Source organism: Microchirus variegatus, assembly GCF_963457635.1.
Source record: "Microchirus variegatus genome assembly, chromosome: 8".
In the NCBI taxonomy this organism is placed as follows: Eukaryota; Metazoa; Chordata; class Actinopteri; order Pleuronectiformes; family Soleidae; genus Microchirus; species Microchirus variegatus.
In genome coordinates this window covers 23,554,709-23,578,940 of record NC_139809.1, presented here as the reverse complement: position 1 = coordinate 23,578,940, position 24,232 = coordinate 23,554,709, and the positions used below count along the sequence as shown (strand labels likewise).

The window sequence follows — 24,232 nt, the reverse complement described above, 5'->3', positions numbered from 1 at the left end:
ATGGTTTCCAAAGGCTTTCTAAAATGGCTTCTGGTTGTCCTTCTTCCTGTCTGAGCAGGAAGTGATGCAATTGCTACAATAACTATACTTTTAACACTTCTACTTAGTCAAAAGTCATTTCTGATATGGAAAGTCTGTGTTCACCGTTTGTGTTTGTGTCATTGGGCTGATAACATTTGTTGGTTAATTTAAAGTAATTTTGAAACATAATAAAAGGGGAGGGACCTAGCATCACCTGAGTGTAAATGGAAATAACGTCAATCAAAGGCAAAGCTTTCAGAGCTAGGAAGGAGCCCTAGATGGCGGCTGAACCTCAGGAAGGGAGCCGTTGGCTGTCGTTAGACCGTCTGTGTTGTCTGTTTTTCCGCTGAGATCGCTTGAATTAGATCAAAATTGTGCAGCGGTGCCCGTGGGATCGTTGTTTTAAATGGTATGGTGTCGTTTTGTACGGTTTTCGGACTGATTTGTCGAGTTTATGGAGCCGTCTGTGGTCGGGGAGTGCTTGTCGTTGTTTTCTATACTGGGCAATGGCAGCCATGGAGCGCCTCCATTTTTAGTGCTGCTCGCCTCTGTCGCTCTTGAGACTGTCAGTGGAGGAAGACTTTAAGGGCCTGGAAGCTTTTTGAAACGAACATTTTTTTGTTATTAAGTGTAAAATTCGTATCTTGTCTGTAGTTTATTCTTATTTGAGTCAGATACACGTTTTAAATACTAAAGCGAACGTGAATCTAATCTTTCATTTTTAGACGACCACCTTTATTCAGCTGGAATTGGCATGTTTAAATTATGTATTTCACGAGTAACTGCTTTTCTCATCTTTAACTCTTATTTTTCTTACTATCTTTTTGATGACGCAGTTGGAATTAATTGTATGCTGCTTGGTCCGTTGACTGTATTGAAAAACATGCGTTGGATATTAAAGCTATTGTAGCAATACCTGATATTTTTGTCGCGTTTATCGAAATTAGCGATGATTTTTATGATATCAAAGTCTTAAGATTTAATGCCCTTTTCCTTCATCGTGTCGCATCGCCTGGGTTTTAACTGCCACCCGAGCAATACTGCTGGACCTTTGTGATAGTTCATGCGTCCTGTAACTTTTTGACGGTAAACACCAGGACATAAACCTCATCAGCGATTTCCAGGATAATACAATGATGAAGAATAAAAGCAAAAAGGAGGATGAAGGATCGACTCAAAGCAATGCATCAAGGTATGGTCCTTATACTCTTTTGCACCCTTTGCCTATATGTTTCAATTATTTTCCTTGTCAGGCATGGTTTGTCACTTGTGCATTTATTTACGAGACCTGTTATTTTTTAAGAAGTACAGCGCTGTCATGAATGACCTTGCTTTTGTTTAATAGCCACACCCTGATTTTCCTTCCATTTCTTACCTCGATACTAAGGTTTCAGGCCTGTGTTTAGAAATAATTTCCCACAGGATGCTTGTGTTATACCACAGAAAAGTGTTATTTATATTGTAAATGAATTGTCTTGAATGATTCATGCCTTGTCACTATAATGTAACATGACCTTGTCTTTACTACTTGGTACTGCATTGCACCATTTTTTTTTTTATCAACGTTTTGGTTTTGTTGTAATTGAAAGCATTGATTTTCATTGGTGTTTCTCATAGTTGGCAATATGTAAAGCTGTTCAATTGTTAAAGACACACGAACTCTATTGTTGTTTCTTTAACCTGACATCACTTTGCTTGTGGCAGCAATTTTCATTTTCTATATTCACATTTGAATATATATATATATATTTTTTTTTATTTTTTTTTTTATTATTTGTTACCACTTTATCAGAGACTGAAGTCTGATCAAAACTTCTAATTTCTGCTCATTAAAAACCTCAAGGTTAATGCCTTGTCATTATGTTTTTGTGGCATTAGATGGCTAATTAAACCTTCTGGAAACAATTAATTATGTCAGTGTTGATGATTGTTTTATGCGTATTTTTTTTCTTACTTTGTGAAAGCTGTTTTGTAAATGGACTTCAATATTTCCTTGGTTGCATTTACCTTTCAAGCAGTATTTATCAGCATTTAAAACAGTGACACGGCACATACATGTACCATAATCTTTAACCATCTTTAAGTTATATATGTACTTTTTAAAAATTACATTTTGGCTGTATGATGATTGCAGATTAATTTTGCATTTCTTATGGTCTGTATAAATTAATATATTTAATGTAAATTGAATCTGATATATCAGGTAAATTATAAAGCCCATATGGGCAAAAATTAAGAATTTGCACACTTGACATGTGGTTTGTTGACAGTTTTAACATGTTTGTGTAATTTTCGTCATCATTTTTTTGATTTTTTTAAATTAAAGTCAGTGGAAACAATGTTTTGATCAATAAAATATGAATTAAAACTTACATCAGACAATTTGCATGGTGTGAGGACAATGCAGGAATACATAACCAAGTAGCTGACAAAAAACATGTTCTATTACACTAATGCTGTGTCCTAATTACTTCTTACAGACGTTTGAATACATCCACACACTACTGCTTACTCTGCATGGAGAGGATTACATCACACTTGTAGTTTTTTGTGTCTGGTCTTATGGCAGCCATTTTAAGCTTGGGGTGTAATTTGTCTGTTGCCACTGATGGCACCACAACATTTTTTTGTTGTTACAGAGAATGATGTGCAAAGTGAGCATGCAACACAGAAAGAGTAACAGTAAAGGACAGTGAGGGCTCTCTGAAACGCCACGTTAGTATTTTACACTTACTCTCCCAACTCACAAAATGGCCCTTGCTTTGTATGCCCAGCTTGTTCACTTCTCTGTATTAAAACTCAGAAAGACACGGAGGAGTAACAGGAATTTAGACATTGGAAAGCCAGCCGCTGCACTCATAGGCCAGACATCAACACAGCAACATGTCGACCAATAGTAATTCGAGCTAATTTCTGCTCCCCGCCCCCATTTGACCTCACTTAAAGAGAAACAAACCATTTACTTCCGAGTTTGCTCATTGAACCTGTGCATTTTGTGAACTATTATTTGTCTCTTTGGTAGTTTATTGTATGTAAGAAGTGTTCAATAAAAAAAGTATGTATCACTGTATGACCAGTATATTGAGGCTTTACAATAGACCTATAAATTATATAGTTCTGTAAATACATACATTTTCATTTTATAAGGCAGTTGTCTATCGTTTTACCTCTACCTTTTTACATTGCCTTTATATAAGGTTCTTAACACTGCTCATGAATTACTAAACGGACAAAGACACAAACCACTATGTCCCTGTAAGACAATGTATGCAAAGCAGTGATTTCTGCCTCTTCATTTCAAGTTGATGTAGCGCCCTCATGGGTACTGACCGAAAATTGCATGCAGAAAATATCAGAGAAGATGTCGCCATACCAAGAAATTTAACTGTGTGGTTACCTCCAGCCATCCATATTGTTTATAGGGAGTTTAATTGCTATGGTTGTGTCATGTTTCAGTGTTCAACCTTTGAGATGTACCAATCTGTTATTTAAAGGGTGGCAAACGTGTTTCTGTGCCACTATGATGTGCCAATTCTTCCAAACCAGGTTATTTTTGTTAAAGTAGACAAACATTAAATCTGAGGAGATTGAAAGATTATTTAACCGATATAGTTTACTTGCTTGGACATTGCTGCCTGTCTCACTTTTGGTGGTGTTGCTATTCCAAGTGTTTTAATATATAGTTATTGGCTATTTGTTTTAAGTTTAATATGAATATTTGTTTGTGGCATTCATTTATTATTACTATATTGTAGTATTTTCCTATTTTTTCACTTCTTCAATTTGAATGTTATTCAAAATAAGTGTTAGTAGATCTGTGTGCTTTAAAGAGAGTGAGGTAATTCAAGACTTGGCTGAGTCAGGGACATGGTGCATGATGGATGTGATGAGGCTTCAAATTTCTCTCTGTCATAATTTACTTGTGTGTGAAGCTCCTTTAGTTTCTCTGTGACCGATTGAGAGCATTTACAGTGTTATTAATGCATTTATTTGTCAACTTACACTTTGTAGTTGGGTGTGTAGCATTGAATAAGCTTAGCATACATTTGAATAATAATAATAATAAAAAAAATGAAAATGTTCTTGTTTCTGCAGCAATTCAGCTTCTGAGGAATTCAACCATTCTGCATCTGAGTCGGGGAGTCAGTCAGAGAGCGAGCATGGCAGCGAGAGGAGGAGATCCCACAACTCTGAGTCCAACAGCTCCTCAGAGTCAGAGAGTCACTCTGAGTCAGAGAGTGAATCTGCTGAGTCCAAATCTCAGCAAACCACAGCAGAGGTCAAAGACAAGCCAGTCAGAAAGAAAGAACGTTTGGCGGATGTGAAGAAGGTAAAGGTCACTGAAGACATTTATTGTTCCACATCCACACTTATGCAAGATTGACTTAAACAATTGTTTCATTGCACAATGGCAAAATATATATCCAGGACAACGAACAAAAGCGTCAATTATATAAAATAAACATCAAATCACACATGTATTGGAGAGCAGAATACTTCCTTTCTCTACATTAAGAAATTGTTTGACGCAAGACACCAAAAAAAACGTTGCGTCGAAATCTGTTTTTTCAGTTTAAAGAAGTCATCTCAATATTGAGACAAAAGACACAAACAATTTGGAGAATAATTGATAATAAAAATAATATAATTATTGCCCTGGATCACATAGGCATATAGCAATTGTATGTTGGAAAATTAAGTATGTGGTAATCTGAAAACAGCTTCTCTTTGTAGATGTGGGAAGAACATCCAGATGTGTATGGTGTCAGGAGGTCAAATCGCAGTAGACAGGAGCCAGCTCGTTTAAACATTGGAGCTGGGGTAAGCACATGTGCATGACATTTGTACATGCAATGAATGAAACGAGGCAAACGATATACAGCATGGCACAACTGCCTTTGTTTTTATTGGCTTCTTTAAAGCCGGTATCTAGTGCCATCTAGTGGACATTGAAAGTGCTGGTACATTTTAAAAGGGAAACGCCAGTTCTTTCTTGTGTGTAATCTACTGTGCTGACTGTATTCACAGGGCAGCAGTGACTCTGAGAGTGAAAGTCCCAAGAGGAAAAATTCTCGTGCTAAGAAAAGGGAGTAAGTATAAAAGAGATGGATGTTGTTGTGCAATTTGTGTTATTATTTTCTCATTGTTTTATTATTTTAGTCATTTCTAATTTATTTGGTTTATTTCTTTGAATACTGCCAAGTTGACATGCTTGAAAGTTTTCTTACACTCGATGCATGCAGTAGTCTTTCACTGTTCATATTTGTTGTTCGGTGTACATTGTGTTTTCATGTTCACATCATTTCCAATTTACTTTTAAATGGGTATCTGTTTGGCTCAGAATATACTCAGCCAGGTGTTACTTAAACAAAGTTGATTGGTCAGATCAGTTGCTTATTCCTGATTGAACTGGGTTGTGCTCAGCACCCTCTGGCCAGCATGAAATCATAAGTTATAGCAGTGATGGGCCTTGAGGGTGAACTTGTGGCATTTCTTTGTTGTAAGAAATATCTGGAAAGATGATGACTCAAATGAAGAGGAGGAGGAGGCGGCTTCCGAAAGTACAGACAATGAGCAGGAAGAGAAAAAAGTTAGATCCAGACGACTTCCTGCTAGAAGGTAAGAGTGTAGCGAGGCCTGGCCATCAGACAGCTACCCACTGGTCATCCCCAAAACTTTTTATATTGTTTGATCATTAGTTTGATTATAAATTGTTCAATTTACTCCTGTGTGACATAAACATCAGTCTGATGTTTTATACATCCAGTCGATAATTTATCTAAAACTTGAAGTTTAATGTGATCTTAAAAATACTTGTAAATATGTGGCTGGAGTTTGGTCAGTCAGCTACCAGACGGCCAGAGAGCCAATTCACTCTGACAATGATCCAGGAAATAGTTATATAATAGTTTGAATGTGCATGCACTCAACTGTGTGTTTTACAGACCTCAGACCAAATCATCAACAGTCAAAAAGCAGGCTTCCCAGAAAGCAAGAAAGTCCAGGAAACCAGAGTCGTCAGCTGATGACGACGACGACGACGATGATGATGACGACGATGATGAGGATGAGGAAGACACCCCAAAGAGGCAGACCCGAAGAAGGGGTGCAACGAAAGTCAAAAGGCAATTATTTTTGTATTAATGGACTCATTTAGTGTCATCACAACCGGCACATGTCAACCTTCAGCTTCACTTCTGGCTCATCTGTCCTGCCTTTGTCATGATGTTGTGTTACAGTTACAAAGAGGACCAACATGACTTTGAAACAGACTCTGATGACTTGATTGAAATGACAGGGGACGCAGGAGAGGAGCTGCAGAATGATGACTCGGAGACTATTGAGAAGGTCATGGACACCAGAATAGGCAAAAAAGAAGGTGATGCATCTTTGCTGTATTTTTTAATCAAAATATATTGTGGCTCAATTTAAAAAAAAAAAAAAAAAAAAATGTTTTTGCCGTTTTAGCCACTGGGGCTTCCACTACTGTATATGCAGTAGAGGAAAATGGTGACCCATGCGATGGCTTTGACCAAGAGAACCACGAGGGTGAGACTCAGTTTCTGATCAAATGGAAGGGCTGGTCTTACATTCACAACACATGGGAGAGCATGGACTCTCTCAACCTGCAGAAGGTCAAGGGACTGAAGAAATTGGACAACTACAAGAAGAAAAATGACGAGCTGAATTCATGGTGAAAATCTTTGTCTCTGCATCAATTTTTTATTTGCAAATTTAAAATCTTTTGAGGAAGTTTGACTTTTTATTCTGCCTCTGTTTTCAGGTTGAATAAAGCGTCTCCCGAGGATGTAGAGTATCATAACTGCCAGCAGGAGCTCACAGCAGATTTGAACAAGCAGTTTCAAATTGTGGAACGTGTCATTGGTAATGAAATATATTTGCTCTTGCTGCAGATATGCATACAGTTCTTTTAAGATGTACTAAATATATATATATATCAACAGCAACAAGAACAGGAAAAACACCAGGGTCCTCTGACTTTCCCTGTGAGTCCCTCTCTTATTTTTAACTGTCTCTCATATATGTTTCTATTAAGTGTGAAGTGTTCTTAACGTCATGATCACTTTCTAATCATTTGTCTATGTGTTTGAACAGCTCACAGTCACAAGACCCCATCTTCCAATGAGCCAGAGTATCTATGTAAGTGGATGGGGTTACCATATTCAGAGTGTAGCTGGGAAGATGCAGCTTTGGTCCGAAAGAAGTTTCAGCGCTGCATCGACAGCTTTATGAACCGGAACTCAAGCAAAACTGTTCCTTCTAAAGACTGCAAGGTACCCCCCCGTACCCCTGATGTACTGATTTATAGACCGTGAGGTGCTTCTGCTAATAACTGAAGAAATGTCAATTTCAGGTGTTAAAGCAAAGGCCAAGGTTTGTGGCTCTGAAAAAACAACCTTCATATATTGGAGATGAGCACCTTCAGCTGAGAGATTATCAATTGGATGGGCTGAACTGGTTGGCTCACTGCTGGTGCAGGTACTATATTAATAAGTCAGATAATCTGTGTTCTTAAAATTACATTGTAAATATATTGCATTAGACAGTTAACCCACCCTTACCTTCTTTCTCGTCAGGTGTAATAGTGTCATCCTTGCTGATGAGATGGGACTGGGAAAAACCATCCAGACCATCTCCTTCCTGTCCTATGTTTTCCACCAGCATCAGCTGTATGGACCCTTCTTATTGGTCGTTCCCCTGTCCACACTAACCTCTTGGCAGAGAGAGTTTGACATTTGGGCCCCAGATATGAATGTGGTTGTTTACCTTGGTGATGTCATGAGCAGGAAAACAGTAAGTTGGATATTGCCTTTTTAACTGTTTTATGCCAGTGACAGACATTTCTGGGTTGACTGTATGTCTCATGGGAATTCTTGGATTTAAATGTGAACTGGCTAGATATTTGTTGGTCAAAGTAAATGGTTTGTATTTATATAGCTATTTTCTAGTCTTGATGACCACTCAAAGCTGCTTTACACTACAGTTTTGCCATTCACTCACACTTTTATAAAGTGCATCTATATGCTGCCAATTTCTTTTCTAATACTCATCTTTCATACACATTTACACGTTGCCGTCAGGAGTAAGATGGGGTCAAGTGTCTTGGAGCTGGGTATCGAACCCACAACTTTTAAGTTGAAAGACAACTCTATATATCTGCCATTTGAGGGCATCACTTACTTGAAGCCTATGCCTGGCCTTATGATATTCAAGAATGCCATGAGTGACACATTGTATAATGAAAAAATGTCATATTAACCTGGTTGATGGTCAATACAACTTTGTGGTAATTTAGTCTGTGCAGTTGGTAACAACTTGCTTCTGTTTTGTTTAGATTCGTGACTATGAGTGGGTGAACCATCAAACTAAAAGAATTCGTTTCAGTGCACTATTAACCACTTATGAGATTTTACTTAAAGATAAGGTAAGTGAAAATTATAAATTATTTCTTTCTTAACCTCTTCTTCCCTGACCCTCTTTTTGGAGTCCCTGCTCGAAAATGACATGCCCAAACTAAATAGAGTAAATCTCTGCAGTTACAAGCTCTATGTCAAGTGTCAATATCACCTTTAAAATATGCAGCAGGAGTTTAAAAACACATGGAGGTCATGTAACAACATGTGGACATGAGCTGTGCAAAGTCTGATGCTGCTGAAGTGAAGCAGAGTGAAATTACATAGGTTTTAGTAAAGAGATGTCTAGACATTCTCTCTTTGGCACAGTTTGGCTGTGCCATTTGAGATTTCTTAGGTACCAAATTATTAAAACCAATTTCATTTCATTTACATGTCACTATTGTTCTAAAAATAACTTGTTTTTAAAAAAGAAAACAACTCTGTGACTGCAGCGTCTTCAGTTATGCAGCACCATAGCTCTGACTTACCTTGGTCAATTTGGGTGATTGACAGCTCGTTTTAAACCTCTAAACCGGTAGAATCAGACCTGTTGGTCTCCAAATGCGTGTGAATCACTTCATTAGCGAGTCAACAGGACATAAATGCATATGATGCATTTGTGCGGACATTCGCCCTTCTCTGATCAGAACGATCTAATGTCGCTCTGTAATGATCAATCAGACCAGGATTTGTTCCCAAAGCATGCTGGAAAGTGTAGTTCTTCATTAGAAGTGGTTTGTTCCAGTGAAAATAGCTTGTTTTGATAAACATGTTTTTTTTTGTTTACATAATCACGCTGACGCTCCGGTGCCGCTTTTCAATGTGTGCACTGTAACGTTTTTTCAGCTCCTGCTGTTTGATCCATCTGTGTTTTAACTGTGTTTCGTGAACATAAGAATGCTTTATGAGCTTTTAGCTGAGTTTCTGACTTTTCTGTGGGTATGCAGCCTGTCTGTGTTTGTTAAAGTTAGATATGGTTTTATGATACTTTTGTCGCTGCGTCTGACGCTGCCCGGTACTGGGGGGGCAACCGTGAAGAAGAGGTTAATGACTTTGTGTACTGTATATTTTTATTATAGTCTTTATGAAAGAGAATGAATAGCTAATAATTCCTCACCATTTATCTCCAGGGTGTGCTTGGGAACATTAACTGGGCATTCTTGGGTGTGGATGAAGCACACAGGCTGAAGAATGATGACTCCCTACTGTACAAAACATTAATGGAGTTCAGGTCCAACCACAGACTCCTTATAACTGGCACTCCACTGCAGAACTCCCTCAAAGAGCTCTGGTCCCTGTTGCATTTCCTCATGCCTGATAAGTATGTCCTGGATTAGTTGTTATAGAATATGGAATCTTTATTTATATATGTATTAATATGTTTGTGTATATATTAGGGATGCAACGGTATCCGGTATTTTACCGAACTGTTCGGTACACCCTGTTCGGTTCAATACGCATCGGCAAACAACGGTAATTTGGTACGTTTCACTCCGTCAAAATGTATTGTATATGTACACTCGGCTGGTCTGCTCATGTCGCCTTCAGCGACATGAGCGAGACTCTGAAACTGAAAAAAGGAAGTTTGAAGCGGCACCGTCTTCGTATAAGTCCGCTGTGTGAGATCATTTAGAATTCAGCATAGACTAAGATGAGAATGAGAAAATGAATGTCAACAAACAAACCACGGTGTGCAAGCATCTGTTATGCAGCGCAGTGAAGTTGGTTTGAAGTTGGATATTGGACAGACACTCGCTCTACAGCACCACCCAGAGCAAGCGTCATCACCCGTCTCTTTCACTTGGAGCAGCATGGTGTAGTTGTAGTTTCTGTGAGTGGATTAAAATGTTGTTTATCTTTGTTGGATAGCAACTTTATTTATTTTTAATTTGTGTGGTTTCATGTTTGCTGTTTAGTTTGATCTGATGGTGCACTATTGTTTAAATGAAGTTCGTGGTTTGATTATATCTGTGCTTTTAATTATTTTTACAATGTAATATTGCCTTTGCTAGTCTGAGCCGTTTTATATTAAGATATCGAAAACCGTACCGATACCGTGGCCCAAAAACCGCGATACATACCAAACCGTGGAGAAACCGTACCGTTGCATCCCTAGTATATATATACTGATACAATTTTAACCCACTCAGAATCTACAACTACACCATGCTGCTCCAAGTGAAAGAGACGGCGATGACACTTGCTCTGGGTGGCGCTGTGGAGCGAGTGTCTGTCCAATATCCAACTTCAAACCAACTTCACTGCGCTGCATAACAGATGCTTGCACACCGTGGTTTGTTTGTTGACATTCATTTTCTCATTCTCATCGAAGTCTACACTGAATCCTAAATGAACTCACACAGCGGTGCCGCATCAACCTATTTTCAGAGTCTTGTTCACTTGCGCTGATTGACGCTGAAGACGGCATGAGCAGAGCAGCGCTGAGTCTCATGTCTCTGCTCCTGAGTGGATCTAATCACGCAACGTTGTGTACTTTAATAAATTTTGACGGACTGAAACGTACCTCAATACTGTTGTTTGCCGTTGCGTATTGAACCGAACACGGTGTACCAAAAATGCTGAATACCGTTGCATCCCATATATATATATATATATATATATATATATATATATATATATATATATATATATATATATATATATATATATATATATTTATATATTTATATATATATTTATATATTTATATATATATATATATATATATATATATATATTTATATATTTATATATATATTTATATTTATATATATATATATTTTTATATATATACACATAAATATACACACACACACCTATATGTATGTATACATATATATATTTGTGTATATATACGTGTATATATACGTGTATATATACGTATATTGATTGGAGTGATATGTCATGGTCCCTGCAGGTTTGACTCCTGGGAGAATTTTGAGGATGAACACGGGAAAGGGAGGGACAATGGTTATCAGAGTCTTCACAAGGTCCTCGAACCGTTCCTCCTCCGACGTGTTAAGAAAGATGTGGAAAAATCTCTGCCTGCCAAGGTGGAACAAATCCTCCGCGTAGACATGAGTGCGCAGCAAAAACAATTTTACAAGTATGAGCTGATTTGTGTTTTATAAGAACCATTTAATGATTGCGTCTTTAAAAAAAAAGAAGAAAAAAAAGCCACATGTTCAGTGGCTGCATTACTTCTTTCTTTTAATTTAATTTGTTTGTAAACATTTTTAGGTGGATTTTAACAAGAAATTACAGAGCTCTTGCCAAAGGCACTCGAGGCAGCTCATCCGGTTTCCTGAACATAGTGATGGAGCTGAAAAAGTGTTGCAACCACAGTTTCCTCATTAAACATCCTGAGGAGGGAGACAGTGAAACACAACAGGAACACCTGCAGGTAAGAATCACTTTGAAGCTGCTGTAGCGCCAAGCATCGCCTCAGAGCCACACTGTAAAGGAAACCTAAAAGACTTAAAGTTATGACTTAAAGGAACACTATGCGACTCTTTATTTTAAAATGAAAGCTTCAAAATCAAAGTGGTGCCTTTGTTATTCTTTATTCCCACTTTGCACTTGAAACTCTATCCCTGACCTGTGTAAACATGATCCGTAAGCGGACAGGAACACAGTGAGAATTGTGAAAATTAATAATTGTGGCAAGTTTGCTTCAGCATCAGCAAGTCCAGCAGAAGCTACAAGAAAACAGTAGTTCCAACATATAATTACATTATTCTTAATCTTTGACACTGGTACTTTGCTTGTTACAGAATCTAGTGAGAGGCAGCGGGAAGCTGGTCCTGCTAGACAAACTCCTGACCAGACTCAGAGAAAGGGGCAGCCGAGTCCTCATCTTCTCCCAGATGGTCAGGATGTTGGACATTCTGGCTGAATACCTGGCCAACAAGCGCTACACATTCCAGGTATGTTTTGCTATTTTTTAAGATTTCCAACTTGTTTAATTACAATAAATCTAATTAATGCTTTGGCCTGAATTAACACCTAAAAAATGACTACCAACCGATGAGTTAAGTGTCGTCTCTGTATTAGTAGAGCAGCGGTGTACCTCCGTGAGATGTGAGATTTCTAGTTATTGAGGTATTACGGATCCAAAGCAGATGTGCTGCTCAAAGGAAGTACATGATTGTACAAAGATCATGGCAGTTGATCTCTTGAGTATCTCTCTCGCCTAGTTAATCAAAAAACGTATGTATATAGCCTCGTACTTTGGTATTTAGTAGCGGTGCCCATCTTTCCCTTTGAAGACATTTTGATACATGGGCTGTAATACAAGCTACTTCTTTTTTTTTTTTTTTTTTAAATCAACAATTTTAATGTAACATTCAATTACAAATTACAACTAGTACCACCAGCGGTTCTGAACGGCCGCGTGCCCATGTGTGCCCCCAACTCTTCTCGGGCTCTGGAGCGGTTGTGTGCAACAACCGCCTCAGAGCGGGTCCCCTGGTCTCCCGTTCCAAGTTTCGAAGCGATTGGGTAACATACGGCAAAGTCAGAGTTCACTTCCTGTTTAATATGGCCGACTTCCTGTTGGGTCAAGTGCATGGCCGTTTCTCAATATCCATACTGCGGTCTTGGCCATTAGTTAATTTACTTATTTTTGTGTAGGTAATATGTTGTGAACAAAACTGTATCAAATATAACCTAGCTTAGGTACATATCAAGGCGCAGCTTGTGAACAGGCAAGTCAGGCAACTGCTTGAGGCCCCGAGTTGATAGGGGGCCCACAACACTTTGGAGCCTGAGGGCTGTTTTTGCATATGCAGTGACCAGCCGCCTCCCCATCCCCCTTAAAAAACAATGGGCGATTGCACTGATATCTCAGTAGGAAACCTCCCTAAAGGGGCCCCACCTCACGTTAACCTCTGTGAAGTTATCTTTCTTCAAGTTGGAAAATGAAGAGGATTATTTGCATATCTATCATATTATTTGCATTACATATGTGTAATGCATATCTTTTTTACTCAGTTTATATAAGTTTTTTTCAGTTATTTACAGTATTTTATTATTCTATATATTTATATTGTTTTATAATGTGGGTTCTTTACAGTGTAATGTATTTTTTACTAAGTATATATAGTTCTTAAAAAGCTATTTACAGTATTTTATTGTTCTTTACATTTATATTTTCACATACTTTTTTAATTACAAGGTTTTTCCATGTTATTTCATTCATTTAAAAAAAAAATGTTTTGAACTCTTTGAACTTTTCATTGGTGTCAGATTATTTGTAACATAATGATAATGAACACTGGTTGGGAGGCCCCCCTGGGAATCTTTGCTTAGGGCCCCTACAGACATATCTTTCACCCTTTTCTCCCTCTACACGTCAGACTGTTGTCTCAACTCTCTTTGCCTTTCGAGCGCCGCAGCAGACAGGCAGGTGGTGACCCTGGTGTTCCGGTCTTGGTTTTTCAAAGTAAGAGTAGGCTATTTACAGCGTAGCGTCACATTTCACGAAAAAAAGTTTTAAGCCAAAATCACATTTCATACAATAATTTACATTAATATAAACCTAAAACCACATGAAAACAAGGTTAAAAAACAAAAGTTCTGAACATGTGGCGGCTTTTATTTTGCCGTGCCGGTGCGCCACAATCAATTACATGTAAAGGAAACCCTGAGGTGACATCCTTTACTTTTCTAACTGGGAAAATAACAAATACAATAGCATTAAGAAGTCTAAACATAACTGTTCTGTGTAATAACCATCTTCTGATTTTAGATTTGTTATAAGTATTAGCTACATGGCCCTACAGTGTAGTGATACAAGGATAACCAGAGCTTCTCACGTCTTGACTATTGCAGGCAAGAGTAGCTGGAGAAAGCAGAACAATGAAAAAGAGAGCAAAAAGTGGGGATATTGAAAGGGTTTTAGTAAGATAAGTGCACAGCATAAAGAGAAGGAGGGAAATGAAGGAGAAGGTAGTCAAGTGGAGAGACCAGGAAGCTCAAAGCAGAAGAAGAACACTGAAGGAGATGAACAAATAAGTGAAGGAGAAGAGGATGTGAGGGATGAAGAGGGGGCTGCTGCAAATTCAGAAAGTGAGGCAGAGGCAGGGAGTGACGGGGAGGAAGAGGGTCCTCAGCCTTTTCAAGTTTTCTATTATTTTTGATAATTATACATTTTAATTTTGCTATTAATACTTTTTTTAGAGATGCACTTGTTACTGTTGTTCATGATAAAACAGTGTTACGACCAGGCCTAGGGGAAAAACCTGATCACAAGAAGAATAAAGAGACTCCCTCCTCCCAACTTCCAAGAAACCACCAGCAACACACAACAGCAACCATTTTATTAAAACCTGCAAACCATCTCACACTCACATGCAGACACATACACACAAGGAAAAAGCGGTAACGACCCTGGGGTCGTAACAACAGTAATAAGTTTTAAAGTATTTTTATGTTTGTTATGGTAAATCCATTTACATATGGGGATTATTGCGTACAGTACCCCCATGCCACCCTGCTAAGACCACTTGCCACCGTTTTGCCACCTCAGAGGTGACGTTCCACGTCCCTAGAGCCAGCTTCTGCAGCCGAGGGTCGGACTGCCAAGGTCCTCGCTTTCGGCAACCACCCAATTATTAATTAATTAATTAATTGATTTTTCGTGAGGATCAAAACCACAGCATTTAATAGTGAATAATATGTAATGTTTCAAATTTACTTAGATATGTTTAATATTTGTGTGTTTTTTTTTTCCAGACAGACTTTTTCTTCATTTTATGTGATCTTCAAATACGAAAGGCAGAGTGATTTTGGTAAAAACTTGAAAATGAAAAAATTGAGGGATGTCATTTGCAATAATAATTTCATAAAAGAGATCATTTGTATTTAATGTTATTGGTTCAAAGAATGTCAGGCTGAATGGTCAGCTCCCACACATTTTCACCTTACCAAATCTGGTCCTGTTTGCAAAAAGTTTGGACACTCCTGCCTTAAGAACTTCTACGACTTAGTAGTGGCATCAGCCATCTTTTATGGAGTGGTATCACAGCTGCGGACAGGAACAGGCTGGACAGACTGATTAAAAAACAGCTCTGTCCTTGGATGTCCCCTTGACCCAGGTGGTGGCCGTTCCTCCCTGCAGCTGTTAGACTGTAACAAACACTGCTCTCAGTAGACCACACATAACCAGGCTCCTCATCCCATGTGCAATATACTGTATTTTTACAAAAGTGCAATATAAACATATATTGCATGCTCTGTCTATAATTTAAATATTAGGGATGGGACTTTTTTGTCGACTAATCGATCGACTACCAACACGTTCGCACCCCAACAAAAAATTACGAGTAAAAAATGTCGAAGTGTCACAAAGACGTAAAGTTCACGACCACGGAGGCTGAGGAAGCTGTGCACGAGAAGATGATCCTGCTGTCCAGGCTTCCTGCACTCTCATGATGCGCACGTCACCGGCTCGTTCTCTTGAGTGGCTGTGCACGTCCAAGCGTGTGTGTGCGTGCAGTGCGAACGAGGTTGCGCTTAAGTTTAGGACGGGAGTGGGGGACATAACACAAGCACTACACAAATGAAGAGGGCATCTCATCCAGTCAGGATCACTGTACTTCACTCTGGTGGACACCTATGCGCGCAGGTTCAAAAACCTGAGCCGTCTGGCGACACACTCCATCGGGGAGTCCGTTTTTTTCCTTTTTTTTTTTGCCCCTCATTTTTATTATCGCTGTTCTGATGGTCAATAATGGACATTACAGCCATGTGTTTGAGCCTAAGTAGTACACTGTAGAATAAATTACAGCCCTGCACTGCTGCTGCTGCTGTTGCTGCTGTGTAAAAAAAAAAGTAGACAAAAAATTCGACACGTGGACCTCGACAATCGACTCTAAAAATGTGTGAAATTCCCATCCCTAGTAAATATCTAGTCCACACTGTATATATTCTGGAAATTGTCTATTATGTACACTATACATTCTATTCTATTTAACTCTTTAACTTTTTTAAAATATAGTCTCAGTTTATATATTTTTATATTGTACTATTCTTTATTGTCAATGAATGGTTATTCTTTATTACCATTATCTTTACTGTCTTGCTGCTGTAATGCTGTAAATTTCCCCACTGTGGGATGAATAAAGGGCTCTTATCTTATCTATGTCTGCTTCAGACAGCTCATCTGACTTTCACATGGATTCTGTTCAACGCATCTGCCAAAGAAACATCATCTTTCTCATGCATTTTCTCAGTAAATTGACCATCTTATAACGTTCCTTCCACAGAACCTCTGTTGGGTCAGGTCAACAAAACTGGGATTTTATGTCAGCCCCATCAGTGCACTTCACTTTGCACTGTCAAAAGTGTAGGCTTACAGCCACAGAAAGCACACTGTAGAAGAGACTGATCTTCTAAGAGAAAGTAAAAAGATAACACGTTCTCATGCTGTTTACCTTGCTTGTCATTCATCTGTCATCTCAATGTTTACTACTAATAGGTAGTTCATCTTTACACCAGTGTTTTTAAAATGAAGGGGACTTTGGGGTGGTGGGTGTGTGTCCAGTGAGGATCTGATGTCAGTGTTGATGAACACATACTCAGCCAGGCACAGAGTCCATGTGGTTATTTTTATCAACTTTGTTTCCAACTGAAGACCAGCTTGGCTCCTGCAAGTCACTCTCCTGAGGTTGTTTTTGCTGACGTAGTGCTGTGATCACTCTTAGCAGATAGACAGTATAAAATGGCATGTAAAGCAGAGAGGTGCCAAATTAATGGAAGAACTTCGCTAAGGAAATCTTTTACATGTTAAATCTGTCTCCACAGCGACTAGACGGTTCCATAAAGGGAGAAATCCGAAAGCAAGCACTTGACCACTTTAATGCAGAAGGCTCAGAGGTTTGTATCATTATGATTATTGTTTATTGCTACTAATCTGGTTTGATCTGGTTCTGAATATTACTTAAGTTTGCATTGCATTTCCACAGTTTTTGTTGCGGTGTTAAAATACATTATAAGTATTTAAATGAAATGAAAGATGTAGTACATGTGATCTATTATTTATATAGTTTATTTGGTAGAGGCAGATGAATATAATAATATAATGTATGAATTGCTCAACAATAATCTGTTGGAATGCACTGTAGCATTTGTAGCAGTTGCTTTGAGGAACACATTACCATGAATGTACAGCACATCAGGCATGGCAATTCTACAAATTGTGATGTTTCCTCTGTTTTGTAGGACTTCTGCTTCCTTTTGTCCACCAGAGCTGGAGGACTAGGGATTAACTTGGCCTCAGCAGACACTGTAGTCATCTTTGACTCTGACTGGAACCCTCAGAACGACCTGCAGGCACAAGCCAGAGCTCATAGGATTGGCCAGAAAAAACAGGTGAGCTCATGTCCGTGTCACCCATTATAGATTCACTGCCTAATAAGTGAGATTTATTGGTCCAGTTTTTTAATAGGTGAATATATATCGGCTAGTCACCAAAGGCACAGTGGAGGAGGACATTATTGAGAGGGCAAAGAAGAAGATGGTTTTGGACCATCTTGTCATTCAGAGAATGGACACCACTGGTAGAACTGTACTGGACAGTAACTCGGGGACCACCAAGTAAGAAGTCAAAAATATATATACAGTTACTGATATTGTATAATGCCTATAATGAGATGTTGAAAGTCTTTGTGTTCAGTGTTGCTTCTTTTTTCTACACAGTTCAAACCCATTCAACAAAGAAGAGCTGAGTGCTATTCTCAAGTTTGGTGCAGAGGAGCTTTTCAAAGAGGCAGAGGGAGAGGAGTCTGAACCACAGGTATCAAAAGGAGTCAGTCAGTGTGTGCTTTAAAAATTTGTTAAGTGAGAAGAACTCCAACTAATTATTAGAAGATAAATGTCTATTATTTCTTTGTTTCTGTAGGAGATGGATATTGATGAGATCCTGAGGTTGGCTGAAACCAGAGAAAGTGACCAGGGCTCAAGTGCAACAGATGAACTTCTTTCTCAGTTTAAGGTTAGTACACATTTACTTGTGTTCAATTACAGTTCAGTATCTAAATATCTTTTTTTATCAGACCTAAAATCCAGTCTCAGACATCCTCCTTATTCTTTTCACTCGCTGAACCTCTGAAGGTGGCTAACTTCTCCAGCATGGAAGAGAGTAATCCAGAGTTTGAGGAGAAACCCACTCAAGAATGGGATGAAATCATCCCTCAGGAGCAGCGACGCAAAATTGAGGAGGAGGAGAAACAGCGTGAGATGGAGGATATCTTTATGCTTCCTAGAAGCAGGAGCTCCAACAAGAGGGTAAGAGGAAAATTAACAGTTTGATCTGCAACTAAACAGTGAAAATGTGCTGGTAACAGGTGACTCAGTGCAGGTTGTTGTGCCTTTCAGGCTCAGGCCAATGATAGTGATAGTGATGTGGGCTCTAAGCTGAAGAACCGCTCCTCAGGCTCTGAGAGTGAGACAGACGACAGTGACGATGATAAGAAGCCAAAGAAGAGGGGCAGACCTCGAGCTCGCAAAAACAATGTGGAGGGGTTTACTGATGCTGAGATTCGCAGGTGAAGTTTGCTGTTGTCAATTGTTGTCTGTTTTAATGAAGCACTGTTGCATTTGTTATAGTATAATTTCATGATTACATTTAATAATTAGTTATAATCAACAGGTTTGTCAAGGCATACAAGAAATTTGGTTCTCCACTTGAAAGGTAGGAATATTGCTAGATTTATATGAATTATCAATATATTTTTGAATGATTTGTCGTTCTTGGTGGTTTACTGTTTCAAACCGAAAACAAATCTTGGTACACCGTAACATCAGTATATGCAAAACGTGGCACAGCAAAGCACATACACACACTCTGCGTCACATAAATAAATACCTTAGAAGTAATACATTTTTGGTTATACCACCCAGCACTTATCATTTGATTGACCATGTTTGACCAATTAAATTTGAGTGATGGAATTCAGAGTCAAGTGGTCATTCTGTCTTCAGGTTAGAAGCAATCGCGCGAGACTCTGAGCTGGTGGACAAATCCATCGCCGACCTGAAGAGACTTGGGGAACTGATTCACAGTAGCTGTGTGAATGCAGTGCAGGAGCATGAGGAACACCTCAAAGAGAACCCTGTTGAAGGTTCATTGATATTACTTGTTGACTGCAGTTTTTAGATTTTTGTACTTTTCTAGGGCCAAGAACATTGCATATGTTTTTATTTCAGCCAAAGGTCCTGGGAAAAGAAGAGGAATCAACATCAAGATCTCAGGAGTGCAGGTCAATGCAAAGTCCATCATCCAGCACGAGGAAGAGTTTGAGCCTCTGCACAAAGCAGTGCCCTCCAACCCCTCTGAGAGAAATAAGTAAGATACTGCGTTAGAGGGCAGAGTGTTTATTGCATGCTCAGGAAAAGGGTGTATTGCAGAAAAAAATCTGACGATGCCCGGTTTCCCACAGGTTCAGGTTGACATGCAGGGTGAAGGTGGCCCACTTTGATGTGGACTGGGATCTGGAGGATGACATTCAGCTTTTGCTTGGCATCTATGAGCACGGCTTTGGCAACTGGGATCTGATTAAGACAGACCTTGACCTTAAACTTTCTGAGAAGGTAAATATTTAAAGTCTAACACTAATGATCGTGAATCAAGGAAAGAAAAAATAAATAAAACACAGTCACATTCTCAGATTCAGTCAATGTATGCGCATAAGACCCTGAAAATATTTCAAAGTCAAACTGATTTCAATGTTGGACTAAAAAAAACTGTGAATCGCAGTTGAGTTTTTCGTCTTCCTCAGTACATCTGGGGTGGAGTAGCTCAGTGATTAAGACTGTTACTCCCATGTGCAGGAGATATCATGGTCACAAGTTCAACTCCACCCCTGGCTGGTTGTACTCGATTGTAAGTCGCTTTGGATAAAAGTGTCTGCTAAATGACATGTAATGTAATCTGTAAATCTGGTCCATCTATCAAATGACAAATCAAATTTTACTTGCCTCTGTGCAGATTCTCCCAGGCGACCCAAGCAAGAAACCTCAGGCCAAGCAGTTGCAAGCAAGAGCTGAGTATCTTCTGAAACTGCTGAAAAAAGAACAAGACAACACAGATGCATCTAAAACAGGGCAGGAGGTATAGTATCCTGCTGTTAGTGATGACATTTTGCACCACATCACGTTTGTCACCTGTCTTCGACAAAACTCATGTCTTCTGTTCTTCCTAAGATCAAAGTAAAAAAGAGAAAACCCCGGACGAAAAAGGAGAACAAGGCACTAAAGGATGAGCAGGGCAACATCTCCTCCCCCCGCCTGTCTGACAACCCTTCAGAGGAGGGTGAAGTCAAGGTCAGACATTAGATGACCAGTGCACTGTCACAGGGTTATTTTTCTGTCTCCAACACCAATAGGGACTATGTGGAAAATGTATTTTATTTCTTATGCCTAACATATGCCTATCTTATGCCTACACCTGAAAATGCCTACTGTGTATATTAAATCTTCAACATTGCCTTTGGGTGCAAGAGAGTAGCCTAAACAGTCAATAAATGGATCAGGCACCAAATTATAAATAATATCCTTAAACAGTCATAACTGCAATACCCTAAACTCTGTCTTATTTTTGTTTGTACATTAGATTGTGTTGTTGAATGTACGCTGTCTTTGTTGTGTTTGAGCAGGATGATGGGAAGGATAAGTCACCAACCAAAAAGAGACAGAAGAAAAAGGATAACAAAGAAAACAAAGAAAGACAGGCAATGTTCAAAAAGGAGAAGGATGGGGACAAAGAAAAGAAGGGCACCAAGGTCAGAAAAGATAAGGTATTTGAGAATAGTGTGACCCTGATGTATTGGTTTCACATTTACATGGTTGCTAAGTTCTTTGTATGCTGCACAGCAACATAATAATAATTAATAGAAAGTCAATGTATTCTGCCTTTGTATCTTAAACCCTCTGAGTTACATTTTTATATGTCAGTAACACAAATCTGCATTGCTTTTGTTGTCAGGCTAAAGGAGTCAAAGGGAAGAAAACACAAGGTCCAGTTCACATTACAGCTGGCTGTGAACCCATTCCTATTGAAGGAAAGGAGGATGATGAGCTTGATCAGGAAACCTTCAGTATTGTGAGTTTCTGCTCTCATGCCAGTCTGTTTCGGTGTGTGTGTATTGTTTAACATCATGTGAGTATGTTTTTTAGTGTAAGGAGCGCATGAGGCCAGTGAAAAAGGCCCTGAAACAGCTGGATAAACCAGATGAGGGACTGTCTGACCAGGAGCAGCTCCAGCACACACGCACGTGTCTATTGAAGATTGGAGACCGAATTACAGAGTGCCTTAAAGTCTACAGTGATCCCGAGCATGTCAAGATATGGCGCAGGTTACATGATTTAATATGATCTTTTCGTGGTGAATCATGATAGCAAAACTGTTCGAATTGGCTAATTATTATTTTTTGCATTTTTGGGCAGAAACCTCTGGATATTTGTGTCGAAGTTTACAGAGTTTGGTGCAAGGAAGCTTCACAAGCTTTATAAAATGGCACAGAAGAAACGATTGCATGAGGAAGAGGCAAGTTTGTCCTGATCACACGTTTGTTCAAGATTCCTTTGTTTGAAATCAACATGGAAATAATCCTGTTGTTTGACAGAAGGAGCAGAAGAAGAAGGATGATTCTGGAGGGAGGGTCAAATCTTTCAGGCCAGAACCTTCCGGTTCCAGTCGAGAATCCATGGGCACACAGCTGTCCTCCAAAGGTGCATCTCACCCGTCTCAGTCGGGGCCCCATGGACACCACAGAGAGCCATACAATTCATCTAGTAAACGGCACTTTGGCAACGACGGTATATGAAAATACTAGTACATATTACATAAATAACATTATGTACATCATTGTATAAGAAGCACTGTTAAACATTTTCAGTAAGACAAAATAGACATCTTTCATTTTACATGACCATGGACAGATCGAGGAGACTGGCAGAGAGACCGCAAATATAGTTATCCTGGCAACAGCAACCAGTCATGGCAGGGAGACCGACATCATCCGTATGACTCGCATCGTTACAAGGATTCCTATGGTGATCGGCGTCCACATGGAGACATGTATCGCAGCTCTAACAGTTACCGCAACAACAGCTCTCCACGGAAAAGGCCGTATGAGCAGTACAGCAATGACCGGGACCACCGAGGTCACAGACCCTACTACGATAGGTCAGGCTTCTTCACAGCTGCTTGCAGGTTTGGACTTTGTTGTTGTTGTTTAAAATAATTTTGCTACCATTAATGTTTCAGGCATCCAGACCCCAAAAGAAGGCGTCCTGATGAATTCCGTCCCAACTACCATCAGGGACGAGAAGGCCCTCTTCAGGACTTCAGGAGGATGCCAGAGCACAGGCCGGCAGGTCCACCTGGATCAGATCATTACAGCAGGCCATTTCACCCTGACAAACCTCCTCCCCTTTTAGACCCTTGCTCCCCACAGGCTCAGAAGTCTCCACAGGACTCCCGATCACCACTGGAGCGACCGGCAGAGCTGAATGCTGTGGCAGACCCAAATTGGAGCAACAGGAAAACATAAAGTCTGATCTGGGTCAAAGCTGCTGATGGACAAGTGTGGACTTGCCAATCATAAGCTCACAGTTGGAAAGGGAATTAACACAAACCCTCTTTTCCAGCAGAACCAGACTCCGTCTCAGTCTTCGTGTTACCTTCCTCCTTTCATCTTCACAATGACTCAATACTACAAGCATCTTTATTTAAATGTATTGACTCGGTCAGTCAGCCATGGCCTGACCGAGTGCGGTGCGCATGGATGCTTAGTCCCATGGACTAAATGTAAGGAGAGTTTAGGATACATAAACGGATGACTGATCTCAATCCTAAAAGTGCCTGAAGGTTTTGGCCTTTTTGAACAGTGAGTGTATGGGATTATTCCATGACACAGACGTTATTATTATTATTATTATTATTATTATTGTTATTATTGTGAATAGTAATAATGATAATAACAATAACAATATTTTGTGTTAAGCTTTAAGTGTTGCAAATGATGTCATGGAAGATTTCTGTACAAACAAATGTTTAAATATGATATCATTTGCACCTTTGAATTAAATGTTTATCTTGAACATGTAGCTAAACCAACTCATGGAGTGTATCACCATGTTTGAAAATGGCAGTCAGACGGCTTTTTTTTTTTTTTTTTTTTTTTTTAATAAATATATGAAAATAAAAGGTTCTCTGATCAGTCAAGCAAGTATATTTCCTTGAAACATTCGACAGGTAGTAGGTTTTAAGTAAATTCACATGACTCGTGTACAAATCATTATTTCTTTATCCGTAAAAACAAAGTCCTCTTGCTTTGTTCACTTTATTCACTTTCCTCTCAATAGGCCCAATGAAATGAAAGAAGGCAGTATTTATTACAACTTATTGAAAGGTTCTTAACACTATGACTTAGATGAATGTCCTTTCAGTGTTATGATAAGAAAAGTAATGCAGTGTTGTTTCATTCAGTCATGTTCTGCCATTTTAACAACTCGGTTATATCTGAAATAATAACTTGATAAAACAAATTTTTGTTCACAGACGCTTGTGCTGTTGCTTGTTTGAGTGTTGTCAGGACATAGATGATGACATTTGATGTTATTTTCCGAATCTGTGCCAAATGTGGCCCTTCTCTGGTCGTTCTTTTATGCTTCTCCATTTGTGCCTTATTTATGTATGTATTACTATTGTGTTTGTTGGTTCATTGGTTATTGACAGCACTGGGCTCAAGAACAGGCAGGATGTAGTATTAAAACAGTCATTGCTCTCG

At 39.1% G+C, this 24,232-nt stretch overlaps 1 protein-coding gene across 1 annotated transcript; it reads left to right on the top strand.

Annotated features, from left to right (window-relative positions):
- Positions 1-1,145: 1,145 nt before the first annotated feature.
- On the top strand, positions 1,146-23,619 carry chd2 (chromodomain helicase DNA binding protein 2). The gene is made up of 38 exons (XM_083893257.1): positions 1,146-1,213; positions 4,117-4,351; positions 4,756-4,842; positions 5,050-5,111; positions 5,527-5,640; positions 5,967-6,158; positions 6,261-6,400; positions 6,490-6,715; positions 6,806-6,906; positions 6,987-7,028; positions 7,138-7,316; positions 7,397-7,521; positions 7,620-7,836; positions 8,378-8,467; positions 9,569-9,759; positions 11,356-11,544; positions 11,679-11,841; positions 12,212-12,364; positions 17,244-17,315; positions 17,661-17,810; positions 17,887-18,035; positions 18,138-18,234; positions 18,340-18,432; positions 18,552-18,725; positions 18,816-18,985; positions 19,090-19,131; positions 19,422-19,561; positions 19,647-19,785; positions 19,880-20,030; positions 20,428-20,550; positions 20,643-20,762; positions 21,095-21,235; positions 21,424-21,540; positions 21,615-21,793; positions 21,885-21,984; positions 22,064-22,256; positions 22,380-22,626; positions 22,708-23,619. Exons 1-38 carry the CDS (start codon positions 1,155-1,157, stop codon positions 22,991-22,993), a joined length of 5,448 nt encoding a protein of 1,815 aa, XP_083749383.1. The 5' UTR covers positions 1,146-1,154; the 3' UTR covers positions 22,994-23,619.
- Positions 23,620-24,232: the final 613 nt, after the last annotated feature.

Coding starts and splice junctions, on each gene's coding strand:
- chd2 (XM_083893257.1), top strand. CDS start 1,155: ATGATGAAGAATAAAAGCAAAAAGGAGGATGAAGGATCGACTCAAAGC. Junction 11,842..12,211: donor CACAACAGGAACACCTGCAG/GTAAGAATCACT, acceptor TGCTTGTTACAG/AATCTAGTGAGAGGCAGCGG. Junction 18,235..18,339: donor GAGAGGAGTCTGAACCACAG/GTATCAAAAGGA, acceptor TTGTTTCTGTAG/GAGATGGATATTGATGAGAT.